Here is a 20,656-nt window from a genome sequence, read left to right as displayed (position 1 = left end):
AGCACTGAAGTACTAATTGTTACAGCCCAAGCAAGATGGGAGTCAACATTGTGACAATATTTGTGCAGGGAGAAAAATAAACTGATGTGACTAGGTTGTTTTGATTGGGGTATGAAGTATCTGTAGGTGCTTAAGGCATGAACTCAGCTGGGAATTAGACTGAAACAAATATAATATGGATTACTGTCTTAGGAAATAAACTACTTTCCCTGTCAATTCTGGTGCTAAGGTACGCTGAGATATCACAGTCTAAATCTAACCCAGTGGCACCTTCTATTAAAAATTACATTACAGGAAAGTTGCAACACAGGAATGTTTTATCAGAGTGAAAGCGAACATAACATGAAATGCAATGAGTGCAAGTATAATGTAAGGGTAGGAAAGAGTGAAAGGATGAGCAAGTTTCATACGGCTACTACTCCACTATTTATTTTGTGCAGCTGAAGAGCCTTTTGTTTGTGCTTGCAGATGACCCTTACAAAACAGAGACCTCAAGAAGAGTAAATCTTTCAACTGCCTACAAAGGCAACTATAGTATTTCATGATTTTTTTTCTAACCACAACCTATCTTCATCCCTTGCTGCCTAGCAGAGGTTATAGAGACAATTTAATTTTTCTGGCTATGTCTATACCTGTAAACAAAGCAGGGCTAGGGCAGGGGTTCCAATGTTGTCCTGTGATTATAATCCTGGGGGATGATTAGCATGCTCCCTGGTAACATTTTGGCTTGGGCCAACTAGCATTCTTCCACCTATGCCTAAGCACAGCTCAGGCACATGCCAGCAACCATTCCCTGTATATGTTTTGACTGCAGTCTCACAGTTTACGGGTGGTGAAGGAGTTTTGCTGTGCAGATGAGAACCACGTACTTTCACTTGGCCTCTGGTTCCAGTGAATGGTCTCAGCACTGATTTATTTAGCAGCATAAAGGTTGACTATGAATGAGATTCTGTCTTCCTGAATATCCTTCTTCCTCTTGCTGTAAAGGAAGCCCTTTAGGCTGTAAGGATAAGCAACTGTTGATGCTCTCCAGCATGGTGTTTCCTTAGTGACTCTTTTGTAAGGGCTTTGCATTCCACCCATCATGTGCCAAGAGGTGCTGAGAACTATGCCTCTGGAGATCCCTGTTAATACAAACAGGATTAAATATGGTCACACTCTAGTAGTGATGAGTTAGAGAGGACCTCCACTGCAAGCTTACAGTGAGAAAGAGTTGATGGTAGGTGCTTATCCAAGTAGAAGAAATGGGAACAAGAAAAAGTGATCTCTGCAATGTTATTGAGTCTGTTCGTGCACTGATTCCCCACTGCCACCTCATACAGAGGGAAAAAATCCCCAGTTACCTTTTCAGGGCAGTGCTCTTTGCTTTCCAAAGACGGGAATTATTACAGTGATATAAGGAGATTTACCTAGATAGTGATAAGAAAGAAAGGAGGGACATAGTGTTAATATTCCTTGCTTAAGTTCATGCAGACAGAAATCTTGCCTTTTCTCTGTATTTTACAGGCACTGTAAAAAATACTGTACTTGACTGAATCAGTCAAATAATAAACACCACAATGAGCAGAGCAGAAATATGTCAGATGGTGGTCTGGTCTCTTAAAACAAAAAGAAGGAATGAAATGCCCATCTTTCATAAAATATCTGTAAAATGGCTAAATAGATAGGAAACAATATATTGCAGAGGAAACCATCATGTATTGGCTGCAGAATAACCAGACACATGACTGCTCTTACATCTCCAACTTTTATTCAAAGATGTAAGATATGTTTTCCATAACATTTGCTTGTATTCATACACTGAGAAGTCTTTCTAGTAGTCTAGTTCTTATGGACATGTGCTAATGATATGAACGTGTGTTTCAATAGCGGGAAACCTTCAAGGACCACTTCATCTATTGTGCTACAGTCACAACAGTTTTGTTTCAAAATCCTAAAAGAGTGTAAGAAAGTAAATCCCAGTACCCTCTGATTAACTTGACCAGCATTTCTCTTGCCTACATGTTCACAGTCTTAAGTGGGAGTTTAAGAGGAGGGCAACCCAGTGGCTTAGTTGAGTGGCTCTGTGCGTGTGCTACAGATAGGATTTCCATTCCTTCTGTCTAGTTTCCTAGCTTGGCAAAGGCAAGCAGTGTTGGATCTCCTGGATGAGTGGAAAAGAGAGTATCTCGACTCTCAGCAGTGATCTCTCCAGTTAATGAGATAGTCCTGCTGAAAGGAACATTATAGTGCCTACCAAAGCTGAAATGAGGGTGGCTACAGGGAAAGGACCCAAGAAAGCGTAGTAAGTGTAAACAGAATGGAGATATGGAGGTTCTTCACTGCTGCAAACAGTTTTTTCTTTGTTAATCCTTTTTTCTTCATTAATACTGAAAAGTACCTCTCACGTTGTCTTTACACACAACTCTCTCTTAAAGGAATAAAATGAGGTATCACTGAAGGCATACTCTCTGTAACTATTTGTCACTTTTATGTTGCGGAAAAAGGCACAAATGTATACAGTCATTTCCGATAAGTTCTGCAGGCAGGAGGGGCTCTTTAATAGCATGGCAGTCACTTTTTCAACCTCTATCTGCGTGTGTATACGTGTCTGCATATTGCAGAGAGGACACAGAGAGCGAGCTGTGCAGCTGAATTTAGAAAGTTATAGATGTTCTCATCAGCCCCATGCAATGCAGCAGAGATTCCTTCCAAAAGCCAAGGGAGCAGAGGCTGCAGACAACAGATGTGAGAGGGTTTCCCATAACTGTCAATTTTCAAAGTGTTTGCATTGAAAAGAGAGGAGGTGCTATTTTGATTGATATTTCAGCCGCGGTATATAAAGCAGAGGAATTCTTCTTACCCTCTGCTTGTCATACTGATCTGCATACTCTCTCAGCTGGACTTGGGGCTACTACTTACTGCATCTGAAAGGCTGAAACTCACTGGGAATAAAGAATTCTTGTAACAATGCCGGAACCCACCAAGAAAGATGGTAAGCATAACAAACATTACCTGAATGTTTCTTAATTACAGCAATTATGGGTACACACACACACAAAACATCTTTTAGACCATCTTGCATATAACAGCCACAAATAATATCTAAGAACAATAGCTGTGTAACTTCATTATATCATTAGATATCACGGATACTTTTAAACTAAGAAATTACTTTCAGGTAGGGGTATAGCACAAAACTGTTTTAGGTAAGAAACAACGACTTTGAATGGATATTGAGAAACTACTTTATTGGGCAAATGCTGTGTTTTTTAAGGACTGCAGGATTTCCATAGTGCAACTTGTGGTTTCTCTATTCTAAGCTAACTAGACTCTGGAAAAGAGGGAATAAACATTTCTTATGGTTTAAAAAGCCAGGACATTGATATGTTTTTCATACAGCTCTTTATTAGTTATTGAATGGAAAGGATGTGTTACGGTTCTGATGAAAACACATTCTATACATGGAATACATAAGTGAAGAATGTAATAAGTTTTTCTGTACAGGTTGAACTGGAAAGATTCATTTTGCCACAATACAGAAATTATTATTTTATGTTTCAGAAGGGTAGCTAAAGGCACTAATATTGGCTGGTTTTTGTGATGCTATTAAGTTCATAGCAAAGAAACTGAGTATATAGTCTGCTAGTGAGTTACAGAATTGTACACTGGATGCTGCACAAAAAGGTGCAAAGTGGTTGGAGTCTATTAATTAATAACCTTTTGAAAGCTAGAATTTATTTTTCTACCATTTTGAAAATATAAACTAAATAAGCTTTTTCTATTTGCATTACTTCAATCACCCTTGCTTTATTTTTCTTTCAAGTTTAGATGTTTTGGTAAGAATTTTTGGTGACTTATTTTTAACACTGACTATCTAAATAGCTTTTGCGAAGCCATGAATGTACAGACTGTATATGCTTTGCAAATATTGGTAAGTGAAAGGTACAAAGACAGGTTCTCTAATGCATTCCCAAATGCAAAACTGAATTTTATCCTTAAGGTAATCTTGTGGAAAGAATAGAATAGACTTCATTTCCCATTAATTTTGAAAGATCTGCTAGGCCCATGTCTGTAGTTTGAGTAAGTTCATTGGATTTAACACTGATCTATCAATAACATTTGCTTGATTTTAAAAGTCTTTTTGAAATATTTTCTGGTTTTGTGAAAGGCAAGAGCAGAGCAACTGTCAGGAACATTACTCACCTTTCAGCACCTTCTTTGGTTCGGGACATATGAAAACTAAACTTTTTGCACGACTGAGTCTTAAGCAAGTAGTGTTGACAGACCAGTGTGATCACTTTACTTGCTGGCCCTCCTTAGTGCTCGAGGACAATGATAGATGAAGTATCCTTCTGAAAATAGCTACACCAAGTGCACGTATTAATACAAGAGCCTAATCCTCTATATCAAACCTAGAGCCAAGCCCCTTCTAGAGTGTCTTATTTGTAATTCAAATTATTTACACATGTATTAAGTGTCCTTTTTATTTGATCTGTTATTTGACTGGATATTACACACTTTAATCAGAATGCATTCTCTGGCTGCCAACTCAAATTAAAAAAAATCCACTAAAATATTTATGCACTTTTGAAAGATATGTGCTTTGAAGAAAATTAGTTTGGAGACTCATGTTTATTATTCTGTTTAAAATTAGATTGTTTCAAAGATGTTCTTACAATGCAGTGATTATAAAAAATGCAGCTCTGTGTTTGTGTTTGTGTTACAAAACTAAGTTTAGCAACTCTGAACAACATTGACAGTGGAATAAATGCAATTTTTGATGAGTCAGTATTCAGGACCCGAAAATACTGAATTATTCTCTCTTGATAGAGCTAGAATTCACAAGAAGTAATGAGCTATGGAGAAGTGATAAAATTGGCTTGTGTGCTGGTTGCTCCTTATTGCACCCAGTTTATTTGCAGCCAGTAGATCAGTGGAGTAACAGGTTTATATTATGGTACTTAAGAGATTAGTTGCTTCCTAAAGATTTTGTGTTGATCAGGAACTCACCTGAGCTGGTGGCAGTACTTGTACAGTAAGTATGGCAGGAGGATTTGCTTCCAATAATAATATAATACCACTGCTACTACTCATATTAGCTCTACTCATACTAGGTCTACCAGTAAGAATTCAAAACCTCACGTGTTCATCAAATGCTTGTTCTCAAGGTAATTTCCAAGGTGTGAAGGGTTGAAGGCAATTAATTAATGAAGGTGAACCTTGGACTAACTAATTCTGGAAAGTACCGCTGGAAGGACTCTCTGAGAAACCTTTAAAGAACTTGGAGGACTACAATAGAAAGCAGGGGAGGGGGAAAGAGGCTTAAGGCTTCTGCTTCACATGAGCACCAGAATAGTGTTCTTCTTACATTTCCAAGAGAAGCAATCTACTTAAATTATCCCATACCCTTTATTCACGTAGGTCCTGCCACTTAAAAACAGAACACACAAGAGCAAGCATCTGAGAAATCAGAAACTGCCTAACACTTGATGTTAAAAAAAAAATCTCAGCTTTGCATTTTTTTATCTCTGCATTCTGAAGTGCATAACTAAATTTTTCAGAAGCAGTGCTGTAGCAAGCTCCCAGGCCGTTTTTCAGGTCAAATGTTCTTTGAGCTATTTTAAGATTATTAGATTAACAAAGTGAGAAATTTCCTGACTTGGTGAGAGTGTAGCCTCACAAAGTGTTCTTAACAAATAGGATCACCAAATTAAACAAACCACTCAGCTTAGAGAAGGTTGCTGGAGAGCTTCAGCCTGATGGAATTTGTCACTGTAGAAACAGGCTTCCATGACTAATGATTTAAGGCCTCTATGGTACTCCTAAAAAGTTGAGTCCTGTACATAATATCAGCTGTGGCTTCTCTGCAGTAGATGGTCACGTTGTTGTAAAAGAGTTTTGTCTTATCTGGTTCAAAATATCCTATTTGCAAGGTGAAGTTTACATCAATGGGTTAACTGATCCCAGTGGATGACTAGGATACGACTATGGTGCCAAAAACTTTACTGGTGCATTTAAATTCAATGGCCTTTAGTTTTCCTGGTGACTAATAAAACAACCCTCCCCCATATAATTACTTCCTGTAATTTATTGCAATCGCTCAGTCAATCTTTCCTCTCCCCCCTTTCCTTTAACCAATATTCATAAGAGCTGCTCATTAATTAGGTGCCCTCTTAAGCTGTCACAGGCCACGGCATTTGGATATGCTTTTGTAAAAGTGCCAAGTCTCTCAAGAGCAACCTTTTCAAACTATTTGTAGGCATCATCCCACAGTGACAGGTGCAAGTCTGTCCCCAGTAGGCAGCTCTGTAAATTTGCCTTATTTATTCTTCCCAACCTAGGAAATAATTCATGGCCATGAGTTAAGCGACCATTCCAAATTTTGAGCCAAAGCATTTATTGACTGTCTGCCAACTTTATTTTGTAAGTGTTTTCAAGCTCTGCTTGAATACTGGCCTGGAGCATCCACATATTGGCAAGGAATGAAAATTAAAAGTCAGTTTGTCTTCTTTAGACAGAGTTTTAGTAAAACTTTATTCAATCTATAAACAGGATACATGCAAAACTTGTGAAGAAAACTATGTGAATATATTGTCTGTTAGAAGAACAAACTCTAAAACATGAGAAAATTTGTGAAAGGAGGTAAAGAGACATACCAATTGAGACTGCTTTGGAGATATGGTAACACTGTTCTCTCTGAAGATACGCTGTAGAAAAAGCCTTTATTTATGTTGGCTTTTAAACATGATGGATTTTACTTTGTTGTGTGATTTTTTTTTTCTATCACCAAATTTGAATTATATTTAAAATATTTTAAGCCATGCCACAGTCACAAATCACCTAGTCATATAAATCATACAGGTAGACACATAAAGCAGCATTCCAGTAGGTAATGAATCTAAGCATAAAGATTGATTAAGAGCTAATTGAAGTCAGATTCCTTTTAATATTATATTGTCAGGGCTAGACAATTTTTCAGAGGTGAAAAAGAAGTTGAATGGGAATTCAGTTTCCTATACAGAGTTGGCTTGTGTCAAAATTAACACTGCTGATGCAAAGTTTTCCTGAAAATTCAAGAACCCAGTGTGTGAAACTTTTATAAAATTGTTTAGTGCTTTCTATGCAGGAGACTGGACCTGTAAAATCATTTCAGATGGCACCACACTGGGTAGTGCAGCTGCTGCTCTCCTTGTTGTATAGTAAGGGAAAAGAACAGCATACAGACATCCACCTTCTGCCATCATCATTGCCCCTCTGCAGCACTGACTGTAAAATGCAGTCCCATTATTTCTAACTTCCTTCAGTCTCAGAGCCAAATCACACTCCAAGTCAGGCTCATACATATAATTTCCAAGCACCGTATCCAAGTCACAGGTAAATGAGTTTTGGTGGACGAGGGAAGGATGAAACCCTAACCCCTTAAATTATTTTCCCTCTCAATTCTTTAGAAAGTTTCAGTTCATCACCTCTAGCTAATAAATTAAAATCCCTCCACAAATGGAAAGCAAACTTACGCCTAACTGTTGTAATTAGATCTGTGAGGGTGGGCTGTGCTCCCGTCCTGAGCCCCACGGAGCAGCGTCCTCCTGCACAGATCGTGTTGCACTCTGGGAACTGAGTTGTTCTTAGACTGCCTTTGCCCTCCCATTGCTAACTTCTAAGTGTTGCTCCCACACTTCCTTCTAAGATACCAGAGCATCTCAAATTTACTCTTTGACCTTCCGCCCCCATCGTTGCTAAGATTAAGACTACTTTTTCAATCAAATTAATTTGATTAAAACCCCCCTACACTGGCAAAGAAAAATCCCCTTGATTTATTTTTAAGCTTTTATGGTTTGTTTTGTTTCATTATGGTGTAAATCAAGGGCACTACATTGATTTGTTTTCTCATTCAATGTGTTGACTTTATTTCAATATTCGCGTAGGAGGATAATGCAAGATTGACCTGTCTTACTTAATGTTGTTCTTACTTGAAAAGCTTGTCCAGACTGTGTAAAAAACAGTCCATCTATGCACAGGAAAAATATTTAATATTATCACTCTAAAATAAAAAGATCATTGATTTGAGGAGGAAAGAAAGGAATGGTCTTTCAGCAAATCAGAGGGTGCTTTGTACTTAGTAAAACTGAAATTAGCAAGTGCTGCCTTTGTGCCTCCCTGTACTGCACCTGTTGGTAAGATAAATAAAGGCCTGCCCAGTTCTTTCCCCTCATACCTCCTAAATATATCACTTTGAGAGAGCTCTAAAAAAACCAACCATGCTACAGTACTCCTCTGTTCCACGAAAAACTGGAGGAGATTTTTCATATTAGTTTCAGGGATCTACCAAACAAGATGGTCTCATAACAAAACAATAGCAGAGAGATCTGGTGAGACCTCAGTTGTCAAAACATTTGTAGCTGCCCCACACATCAATGGTCCTTGGAAAGAAGTTGAAGAACATATTTCAGGTTTCATCAGCGGACATCCAGAGTGTTCCTTGAAAGGGAAGAGCAAATCAAGCTTGAACATAAATTGCCTGCGGAAATTTCCCTTGGGATAGGAACAAATACTAGACTCATCACTCATGGAAATGCAGAGATTCAACTAAGCTGGAAGTCCTAATTTAATAATTGCTCTAGAGTGAAGCAGAAAAAAAAAAGTTCTCATTTAGACGCTAATGTGACTTTGCACTGAATGTAAAAATCTGTAAAATAAAGGACAAGGCAAATGGATAAGATTCTGAACTTTAGTCGTAATTAGAGATTTTTCATACCCACTGCAAACAGTTTTGTCGGTAGAGTCTGAGGAACTGTGTGACTGAGAAACACTCACTTCTCTTCCCACCCTCTCTTCCCACCCAGCCCTCTCTTTCTGCTCTCAGTCACTGAAGTGCTATTTCTGAAGACTTCAAACACAAGATAGATGCAAAGGTTTCTCTTTTTCACTTTTGTTAGGGAATATGTACTTGAAGCTATTTTTCCATCATTTTGTCATCACTCACTTTATGACACTGTGAGATTTTATTCTTTTGCTTTGAAGAGTTGTTGGTGTTTTAAGAGTTAGGGAAGGGAGGAGTGGTCTGACATGAAAGTCTGTTTTAGATCACTGAAAATTTTGGTAATTTTGCAGCCCCAGATATCAACCTATTGTCTTTATACTGCAATAGAAGATCTCTGGGTTAGGAATCAGATACCCAAATAGAAGTATGTGCAAGTGAACTTGGTGTACCCACTCCCAGTGGAGTCAGGGACAGCAGCTCGTTAAAGTCAGAGGTTCCCAGTCTGCTGCTACTCAGCTGACCAGCCAGTAAATGCCTAAACTTAGGTGCCCTACCATATAAGATGCCCTGGGATACACAGAATACTCATCATGGGCTGGCAGATACGACTCAGGACCTGTAGGAGGCCTGCAACACCACGAAGTAGCAGCTAGAAAACAGAAGGCTACGCTACAGGATCTGAATGTCATTGATCAGTTGTGATGAAGAAAACGAATTGAACCATAAGCAGCTACTATAAGGTGAAAAAAAAAAGAATCTAATTCCATTGATTATAATGGCAGCTTGGACTCAGTTCACAATACAGACACATTCATATGCCTCTCTTTTTCTGAGTACTGTAACCATAATGCTGCAGAACTATCCTCTACAATTGGTTCAGTTGCTGTTCAAGGATTTTCTGCAATGGGTAGTTTTACAAGAAGGCAAGGAGAGATTTATGTTCCACCATTATTTTCATATTCAGATGCTCTTCCTCAATAAATAAGGAAGTACATGAGGCCCAGATTCTCTTGAGCAGAGTGCACCCTTCTGTAATCTGTAATCTGCTTTGTGCATTGATAAAATAAAATAATAATAATAATAATATTCTACTGCCATTTTTTTGTTATTTGGGAGAATTTGATGCTTTTACTTGTTATATTTTTATAAGAAGGAGACAATATATTTTATTTCATGGCTGAGCATTTAAATCAATGCAAAATTAAATTTCTACTTTGCATCAATGAGAGGAAACAGAAAGTTGAATTCCTATTCAAATTAGTATTAATTTATCTACTTCCTTTCTATTCAAGCTTATTCTCACTTCCTCCAACAGCTTTATGCTGTTGGATGAATGACTGGTTACATCAGTGATCTTTGTACCTATAAGCACTTTTTATGTTAAATAATACAGTGTTTCTGAATGTTCTATGAAATGTTCCACAAAAACATGTAGATTTAGGAATTTCCATGAATTCCTACATCTGGAATTTGCTCTCTCTAATTTGCTAGGTGTGGTTTTAGCTCCTAGAGCTCACTGAACTAGCAGATGTTGGGTCAGGATGAAGCACCTCAGAGAAGAGAGTTCTGTGTTTAACAGGATTTTATGTCCTAGGAAGCCATTCTAGCAAGCATGTGTTGGGAAAAGTGTCAATCAATCTTTACTGCTTCCTGAGATGCTGTAGGGACAGAAAGTTCCTCTGGGTTCGATACCTATGAAGATAGATTTTTGCTCAGATAACTCTCAGACCCTAAAGAATGCAACATACACAAAACAAAGTGGTTTCTCTCTGTCTTCCCTCACCTATTCCCTGTGCCTGTATTGCTAACAGCCTGTCCACAGAGGAGTCAGTGGGACCTAGGCTAAGTGATGAAAGATACCTTACATGCACATGGCTTAGAACAGCCACTTCTGAAGATCAGTAACACCCCCTTTCCTCTCTACTGGTTGACCAAGTGTCTTCATGTGTACTTTCAGTTCTAAGTGACAAAATAACCTGTGGCCTCTGCTGCAGTTAGTAATGGTGGTGTTAGATGTCATAATACTGGGATATTGCACACCCTGCCCTGTCTCAGTGATAGATGAAGGTTAGTTTAGGATATTAGACCTAGAACAATGTTGAAGGCTTGCTGAACAGAAAGTCAAATAGGGTACAGTCTCAGAAAACTTCAAAAATTAAAAAAAAAAATCCACCATCTTAAAATTTGCTTCATGGTCTGCCTCAGAGTAAAGTTGTTTGTTTCAGCAAAGGCCCTCACAAATATGATAGCTTGCATGTGTTTCCTCTGCAGAGCAAGGATGTGCAGTGCCAGGACAGACCTGGGAGCATGGTTGGATGACTCATTCCACGGTTTAGAGCTGCCCCCTCTGCCCTATGTACCATCTCTGTGTTCCCAAAAGTATGCAGACACTGCATCAAGAAGGGAGTCCTGCAGCAACAGAATGTGTTTGAGATAATAATTGCTTTCCCTTCCCTGGAGATTAGGAAATAGTTCTTACATAATTTGCCCTCCCTGGACCTATTACTAATTGAAAATAGCATGTGATCTACTTCTTAGGGTGGTTGTCCTTATATGTGATGGCTCCAGCAAGTTATTTTGATCAGGTGATTATTACAACAAGTTCTGTTCTAATTTAATTCTCTGTAGGATCAAATGGTGGTTTCAGTGAGCATCTGAAAGAATTGTTCAGTAGTAACATTATGTTTTCTGAGACAGATCTGTATTAAAATACACTCATTACGTCTTTGCAGGCTCAGAATAACTTCCTAATTTTGGTCATACATGTAAAGAGTAGTTTGAAGCCAACCCCAGACATAGATGAAGATTCCCTTTTCCTACAGATTTCTGTTTAAAGGTCTTGGCTCTGTGCATAGACATTAATTTCAGAGACATTTGCTGCCCATTTTGAACCAACTGGATGCCATAGAATAGGCAGTGGTTGAGCAAAAGCAATGCACAAACAAGTAATCTTTTCTTGAAGGGGAGTCATGCTTTGCTCAGACTGCCTGCAAATCCAGTCCAAAAGCCTATTCCAGATTTGCTTTTATCTCTTCCCTCTTCTCTCAAAGCCCTGACATTGTGATGAAATTAAACTGAATACAAACACAGCTAAACATGAAGGAGACCCCAATGAAAAGTTTATTGGCTCAGCTGATGAGACAGATCTTACTCCTTGATAGTCACCTAATCCATTATGCTCGTGGACTAGAAAAAGCAGTAAGACATAGTTGTTGAACAGTTGTTGAATTCCAAACTTTGGATATTTTTATGCTTATTTTCATAGCTATCTGCCACAAGACCTTTTCAAATGGGAAAAAAATGCACAAATTATGACACTTAGCACCAGTTACAACAATTCTAGAAAGAAGAAATACTTCCTCTTATCAGTCTGAGCTGATTGTGCATGTGTGGTAGCGCTTTTCACAGTTTTCAGAACTGAAACGAAACATTTCAAACCATTTGCACACCTCGATGTACACATTGCATTTCTATCATTTTTCAACAACTTCATTTATTTTCAGTACCACTAAAGCATTATTCCTGACAAAAGTTACACAAACCACTTGTCCCTGGTGATGTGGGGAATATCTGTGGCTTGAGATATCCAGGAACAACCACACAAAAAATGCCATGCAGATGGAGTAATTCATGGCCTAATAGCTTCTGTGTCTCATCCTGTGATACTCACGTAGACAGAGACACATGTGCACACCCTGTAGCACACTTGGTATCTCGTGTCTTTATAAGAACACAGTATCTAGGCCAAAAACCTTATTTTAGACCCAAAAGAGGAGCCTAATTCCAGTGGAGACTGTGGCTGCCACTCCTCCACAGATGCAGACTTTAGTGAAGGCACAGAGGGTCAGATGCCTGATGACATTTTTTCCATGGCATTCCCTCCAGCCTTACTAATCTTTCATCTAAGCTTTCCTTAGCCCTATTTTTAAAGGGGAAATCTGACCTCTGTCCTGTGCCCCTTTTTTCTTTGCCCTTGTTTTGTATTTCCCTGTTTTGCAATAAAGTTTTCTCTCTTACCAAGAGAGAAACCATATGCAATGAGCTGTGACTGCAATTCATAATAACATCTTAAATGCATTTTGCTGCATGCTTTGTAAGAGCTTTCTTTTATACATATCACTTACTGATATGTATAGACCCCCACAGTCTGTCTACAAACATCCTGCTGTGTGCTTACTCTCTAAAGGCAAAGCTAAGTGATTTCATTTTCTTTAAAGTGCAGCCTTATAATTCTCACAGTTATCTTCACTGATGCAGAACGAGATAGAGAGGTCAAATATGTTAACAGTATTAACACAGAGGAGTGTATGCAATTTTGTATGCTGAACACCCATGAAGGGACATACATGACTTTCCTGTACATAACTATTGCTGCAGGACCCACCAAAGGTTTGCCTAGTGCCATAGGTCTCTGGCACTTTAAGTCTCTTAAATTTTCACCTATAGAAAGAGTCCTTTCTTTCCACTTGTGCAAAATACTCCTAAAGGTTTTTCCATACAGTGCTGAATCCCAGGAATCTGAGCAACAATAAATATTTATGTGCAAAGAAGCTAACAAAAAGAGAGAACTCAATGAGTCAGTACATAGAAATCCAAATAAAGCAGTAAGTTTCTGAGTTTTAGGGCAACTGCTGGTTGTTAGTGTTTGCTATCATCAATACTACAACTCTGTTATAATGCTTTCCCGTATTGTGAGTTATGTTTGGGGTTTTTTAATTTTCTCCAAACTCGATTCCAAATCCATTTTGCTTAACATGTACTCGGACATCAACACTTACAAAAAGTAGCAGCCACCGAATTTCGCAGCCCATTAATTTGATTTTACTCTTGGTAAACCAAAAAGTGGATCCTACTACCCTCTTTTTCATCTTAAGTGAGTTGTTTTCCACAAGTCTGATGGGTAAAAAATTCAGGGTGACATAAGTAATGGATTATTAGTGATTAACTACTCAAAATGGTCCCTAACCACCTAGGAGCCTGACAGCCCTGAGTCCCTGCTCCTGTTACAATCCCATTCTGTAAGACATTGTCTCTCAAGAGGACTGAAGTGCAGATGACAGAAGAGTGCTCTTATCTGGAGGAAGTCTGAGAAGGCTCTTCCTTCTTGAAAAGATCACAGAGTATCAGATTATCTGTCACCCACTGTCAAATAGACTTGAAGCAAATGTTTTTCTTATTTGGTATCTGGATACCGTCATGACAGTGTTTAGACCTAGTTGTAGCATATATTACTCTGACAAAGAGCTGATAACAAGCTGATAAATTCAACCCTTCAGAAATCCCAATATGTGCATGTTTAATTTTGCCCTGATCCTCAAAGAAAATTGACATTTCAGAAACCATGGAATAGGAATACAAGTAGGATTTAATTTTAAATTGCTGAAATGCTTTATTCTGAAATTTAGTTAAAATAAAGCCTATCAGCACATCTTAAATGTTTCCTTATATCTGACTGAAATAAGTTAGATTTCATGAATACACACCACCATGGCCTCATGCTGATGTCAACATTTTCCCTAAGAGTCAATCTCTCTAAGTGGAATGATTTCCCACTATCTGCAGATAATCACATGGCTTTTAGGACTAACCTGAATGCACTGAATGGCAGGAGACTTAACTCTTTGTGGAACTCATTCCAGTTATGCAGAGCATCCAGTCCATAATGAGATTTTCATGAAATAATACAATTTCCTTGACTCAGAGTGACATATTTCAGGAGAGCTCAGCAAAACAACTCTATCACAATTTGGGTTTAGCAAGAGTGAAGACATTTTTCTAACTGATAAAACCGGTTTTCTGATCTGGTTTGGAAATTATCTGGACGATCTGAAAGGAAGTTCATTACTGATTAAGTACTCATCTCTGGAAATAAACGACCTTTCAATTTTATTACTGACTTTTATTCTATAATTAGAAGACAACTGTCATTGAAAACACATTGAACATTTGAGGAATAAGTTACTGTCATTCCTGAGTAGCAGTTCCATGGTTTATGAAGTGTTTTATCCAACAATGTGGTCCACTTTATTACATTTTGCCTCTTTCAGAAAGGAAGCTACCATCAGTCACTGCATTGCTATCTCTGATATCACATTATGCCGTTTTCTGCTTTCACTCAGGAATCTCTTGAGCTAAATGAAAAAATTTCTCTTCCTGAGAAAAATTATTAACAAACTATTGCAAGCAGGATAGGAAACTAAGAATAAAGTCTATATTTTGTCATAACATGGGATCAAACTATTCTGATTAGTGGATTAATTGATTTTAGTAAATACATAACAAAGATTAATTAGATTTGGGTCATTTAAAAGCAGGATTGCACTTGGCTGTGTTAGGAGTAATTTTGAAAACTCGATTTCTCATTAGCACCTACTGCCAAAAAGGAACCATGTTATGTTAAGGGCAATTTAACACATTAAAAACTAAAGAAATCTGAAGCATGTCGAGCTCCTGCCTTTTGTGTTTACACAGTTCAGTTCTGGAGTGTCAGAACTAACAAAACCTGGCTCTCTGTGATCATCTACCTCTTGTCCCTGCAGATACTAACACTCTGATTTTCCACCTATGAGCCAGAGCATTCATTTTTCCCCCTAGACAGGAGTCTGAGACCTCCCTGTCCTCTGGACATCACTCGAGGGCCCCACAGCAGAGGCGATGTCACTGCTGCCCAGCAGCGGCCCCGCGGGGTGGGAGCGACAACAGCACAGAGCATCGGCCATGGGGGCACGGTGGGATCCTCTTCCCTGACCTCACTGGGACCTTCTTATATATAAAAAAAGTGGAGTGAATGCTCACAGCTGAGCTATAGCACAGTAGGAGTGATTCTGCAGAGCTTCCATCACACCTGCAGCCCCCACCGATGACAGTAAGCTGTGCTGACCGCTCAGGTTAAGAGCAGGGACTTTCGAGTATGACACTGTGTGGGGAAATCTATGAGGTTCAGATCAGGTATTTCAGGACTGTTTTATTGTTGGTTTAAAACAGTAGCACTGCTTCTGTCCTTTAGACATGAGCACCCATCTCGTTGGCAATATAGACACAGCCATTTTTCTCCTTCTCCTCTTTAAATGGCACCAGAACCGTGTAGTGCATAACATGAAGCAATATTTAAGAATGTCCCAGGTGGCTGTGAACAGCTAGGTGAGGAACACAGAATGGCAGGAGTCATAAATCATTTCAGACTTACACTAAACTGGTGGCATATAAACTGAGATGATACCATAACACAGGAAAAATTGAGACTTTCTATCATCGGTAGTAAGAAGTTGACTCTTGTATGGAATTTCCAGTTTTCACAATGTAAATTTTAAGAGGAAAATGCCTACTAAGAATTTTTTCAGCAACATTTAATAGCAAGTTTTGCAGTGATATTTCAAAATAAAATGTTTTTATTTCCAAACATGGAAATAAAAGTTAACACATCAAGATGTGGAATGAGAGATAAATTGATATCACCATAAATAGACTCAGGTTCTGCAAGTGCAGCTGTGCTGACAAAAGTCTTCTCATAAAGGTGCAATAATGATGGCAAACTGAATTACCTTATGAGCACAAGTCACATTGGTAAATGCTATAACACATTTCAGCAAAATTCTTCTCTTATATAGATGGTTAACCAGCAAAACTTTGCCTACAAGAATTTGCAGGATAGAGAGCATCACAAAATTTCTGTTCTGGAAGTTAAAAAAACCCACAAGTGTTTATTGTTTGTTTGTTTTTAACGATGGAATGAATTAGAAAACTGCAATCGTGAAAAGATCAATAGAAAAAGATTTAGTGTAAACATTTTGATGAAGTTTAGCACTCAAATTGTAGTCTACTGCTATGTCTGTGAAATGAGAGATACCAGTATGATACTCTGTTTTTTCTTAGGTACTGAAGTACTCAGGAACTAATTTATATGTATTATTTTCTGTGGTATAAAGTAAGACAAGAGAGATACCAGGGAAATAGAAATGGAGTTTAATTACTCCATGCTGGTGCCTTGTGGGCTGAGCAGGTCAAAAATGAGTTTAAGAATTCATGGGAACTTGATAACCAGAGTGAAGCCACCAACTTTAGCTTTCTCTATCTATTTTAAATACTGTCGATGCTTGGCAGCCTTCTAGATCCCAGTTACAGTACACATGAAACTTCAAGTCTGCAAAGGAAGAAACTTAGAAGAATATAGATATATAAACATACATTTTATTAAATTACTTTTGTTCAAGGTCATGGTTACAGTGTTCTTTAGAGACTAATTCCTATATGAAAGACAAGTTCTCATAAGAAATGAAAAAGACATGGAGGCTTACATATAGTCAGATTTGATTTAATAGCATCATTTTAGAAAAATGGGAACAGCAAGGACAACACACTAAACAAGCAATGGTTGCTTTATGCACTTCCATAATTATGGATGACAATGACGACAAAATCTGGAGTGACCAACTACACTTGAGTGGATTTGTAAACTATTTCTTTGGTATCTAGTATATTCTGTAGAATTCACTGTTACCAGACTTTTGTTCCAATTGTTTATTCAGTTTTTCAGTCCTTAAGTCACGGAATATTTTAGCATATGATGGTTTGATTGACTCCGGTGGCCCATAAAATCATTTATAATTTAAAGTATTTACATTATTCCTGAAATAGGACTACTATTGGTGAGATTATATTATTATCCTAATTAGAACTAAGTATTATATTTAGATTGTTTGTGTTTTCTTGGTGGTTTTTTCTACAAACTGAAATTCATTAGGATTTCTTCTCTTGTCCCTACCTAGATATGCATCACCAGACTGTGACGCTTTTAGTTGTTGGAATATAAAATAATTTCAACTTCAGTGAACATGCTGCTTTGTTCACTTTGCCACAACAAAAGACAGTATTTAACCTAAGGTTGCTGTTTTAATCTTTAACCATAAAGAGTCATGAGTCAAAACAGGCAGTCTTATCTGTCTACTCCACCAGTACAAAACAGAAACTAGAAATACATTAATGAATTTATCAGTCTGGTTCTATCACACTGTTGACAGCAGTAATAGTCATTTGGCTAGCCACTAAAGCATCAGAGCTTATTTACTTCAGTCCTTTAGAACGACTTTTGATCTCAGGACTTAGGAATGAAATCTGTTTAGAACAGTTTCTGTAGCTGTGCATCTTTTAAGAGTAACATGGAAAATGTCCATGGACATTTGTAAAAACAGGTAATGATTTCAGCTGGTACTGTAGTTTCTTGCTTCCACTCAGACTGGGAGCTGTCTGCAGAAGTTGCCCACAAATCAGATTATTTCTCAGTGAACAATAGAGGCTCATGAGCCACCGGTCAGACCCTGCCTTCATGACCATGCTTAGGTTTTGCAGAATAATGATTACAAATTACCTTGAACCAAGACCTCTGTTTTCCATCTCATTTTATCTGAAGTCTGCTAACTGTATCTTTCCCCAGTGAAATACTCATCACGCTGTGGTAATCTTGATGGTTTATTAAGCAAGTTCCTGTCTTCTGAAAGATGAGGCTATGGCTTTTAATCACATCACTGAAGCCACTCTAACTCCATATTGATCTGGGTGAAGTGACCCACAAAAAATAGTCAAACCATTTTGAGCCATTTCTCTTCTTCAGAGCACTTTTTTTCAGGGAGTATAAGGAATGAAAGGAAAAATCCTTACTGAATTTTTCTGCTGATGATCTGTACAGGAGGTCTGTCAAGTAACCCTTCCACATCCTTGGTCCTTCCCTGCCCACCTATTTCAGTGGAGTATCTACCCCAGGAGAGAGCCATGTCCCTCAGTAAGAGTTCTTGTATCTTACAGCAGCCAGGCACAGGAGACAATCCTCACACACAACAACTGCACAAGGGCTGGGGTGAGCCATGCTCTCTCCCCAAACTAGCATTTTGTCTATTTTTGTCCGACTAGCAGAGTCAGCACTTTAGGAATGCCTACGTAATAGTTATATTTGTCTGATCCCTCGAGGTTATGTCCGCAAGCTTAATCCACATACTTAAATTTGACACAAGTTGACGCTGACAGGTCTTTATGACAAAAAGCACTAAGTGACTGTCCTCAGTCACTTCATATGCTCTTTGACATATGAAAGTATCTTTAATATGCTGCTGTTAACACAGGCAGATATCATACCTGTATCCATGATGGTGCAGCCATAGTCTTGGTTTCCTTTTCAGGTAAATGGGGGATAAGTCCTTTGGTCAGAGTGGGTGAGATCCTGAATCTCTTGGTTATTCTTCACTGGGTTGTAAGTGATCTTATATATATGTATATAACTGCAGGGAGAAATTAGTGGAGGAGACTTTTCTCCTCCTTCCTGTGAGTGCCCCAGGCCAGTGATGGTGAAATGCTATCTTTGGGCCTTCTGCAAGCCCCGACTTCATGCTCAAGGCCATTTCCTTTAGCTAAGGGAAAAAACATGAAAAGAACAACCCAATACTCATTTTCCAAAATCATTGGAAGTTCCTAAACCTACCCAAAATGAACCTGGTCATGAGCAGAGCACTGCAAGATGAGAAGGGTTATCCAGGCAGACCTCATTCCCAGTATGCTTGTTGATAAGCTGTAGTTCTTGAATGATCTGAACTGCAAGTCTCCAAGATGCTTTACATCCAGCACAGTAGTAGGGTAGGACTTGGAGACTGTTTTAGAACTGTCAACATGCCTCATTATGATCACACTTCAGTGTGAAAATTAATATATATGATGTCAGGGAGTTTCCATGCTTGGTGCTGTCAGAGAAGCCAGTGGAAGTGGGAATTCAGAGCCCTTGAAAACTGGCCACCACACGCAAACCGACATCTGTATGTCAGTTCCCTGCCAAAGCTTCTTGTGGCTATTGCAGGTCAGATGTCACTGCAACTAGACCTAAAATGGAATTGAAATCCTAAATAATGATGGTCCCACTTTAACATGGTTCTTAAGCATTTCCATAACTTTAGGACATTGATAATCTCATGGAAATTTTAAGCTTAGTTATCTGTATACATAGCGAGGGATTTTAAGTCTTATTTTATCTGAAAAACTGAACAAAGTAAATGTGAAATAGTGATGGAAAATTGTTTGTAATGGGTCAAATTGCATCTCCTGCTGATTTTCAAGAGTGTATGTGCGCATGTATAACTATAAATCACAAATAAAAATGTCTTGGCTCTTAGTGCTCATATCCTATGTCAAACTGGATCCTGAATGCATCTCATGACATGGATGAGGCATGAAAGCATTTCTGGAGATGTTATCTAAGTGGCAGTTGTGCTTTCCCTTTATTTGCTAACTACACTTCTTAATATACTCTGAGTAGCCATGTAAAGAGGACTGTTATGTTAATTCCTGTTCTTTCTGAAGAATTACATAGACCCAGACGGGTTACAAGTTTCACTACCAATGACTAACCCAAGGTCTGTGTTCCGCATGGCACAACCCACTGGACGTGCAACATTCTCAGCTTCTCAAACAAAAAACTGTAAAGAAGAGATCTTTGTTGTCTTAGAAGCTTCAAGGCACAAATTAACTTTAGTTGTTCGATAGAAGGTCCAGTGAACACAGTGGTATCAGTTCAGTGGTAACTGGATCTTCAATAACCTTTTTTCCCCATAACTCAAGAGGCATCATTGCAACCCAGTGAACAACACTTCTTCTCCAAAGGGACTGAGGATTGTGTGCTGGAGGCAACACTTTCTCCACCACCAGCCCCCCTGACAATGCCTCAACAGAGCACCATATTAGGCAACAGGCTGTCAGGAATGGCATCTGGGGACTCCAGTGATCATGCCTCCTAGGGAAGGAGCACAACCATAAGCTGCTGGTTGAGTGTACAGAGCCCTTTCCTGGCTGACAAGCCTGTTGCAGAGGTCAGCCAGAGAGGGCTATCATTCTTTGGGGAAGTGGAAACCACTCGGTGCTATTAATGGTTTTTTTCCT

At 38.6% G+C, this 20,656-nt stretch overlaps 1 protein-coding gene across 1 annotated transcript in view; it reads left to right on the top strand.

Annotated features, from left to right (window-relative positions):
- Positions 1 to 2,857: 2,857 nt before the first annotated feature.
- MYBPC1 (myosin binding protein C1) overlaps positions 2,858 to 20,656 on the top strand; it is a 68,483-nt gene continuing 50,684 nt past the window's right edge. Inside the window, exon 1 of the mRNA XM_050324621.1 lies at positions 2,858 to 2,974. Within this exon, the coding sequence (XP_050180578.1) occupies positions 2,950 to 2,974 (25 nt within the window). The 5' untranslated portion in view covers positions 2,858 to 2,949. The remainder of the gene's footprint in view (positions 2,975 to 20,656) is intronic.

This window comes from Myiozetetes cayanensis, unplaced genomic scaffold (genome assembly GCF_022539395.1).
Source record: "Myiozetetes cayanensis isolate MyiCay16 unplaced genomic scaffold, myiCay2020 scf3, whole genome shotgun sequence".
Lineage (NCBI taxonomy): Eukaryota > Metazoa > Chordata > Aves > Passeriformes > Tyrannidae > Myiozetetes > Myiozetetes cayanensis.
The sequence above is the reverse complement of the archived record's forward strand: the minus strand, read 5'-3'. Positions and strand labels throughout refer to the sequence as shown.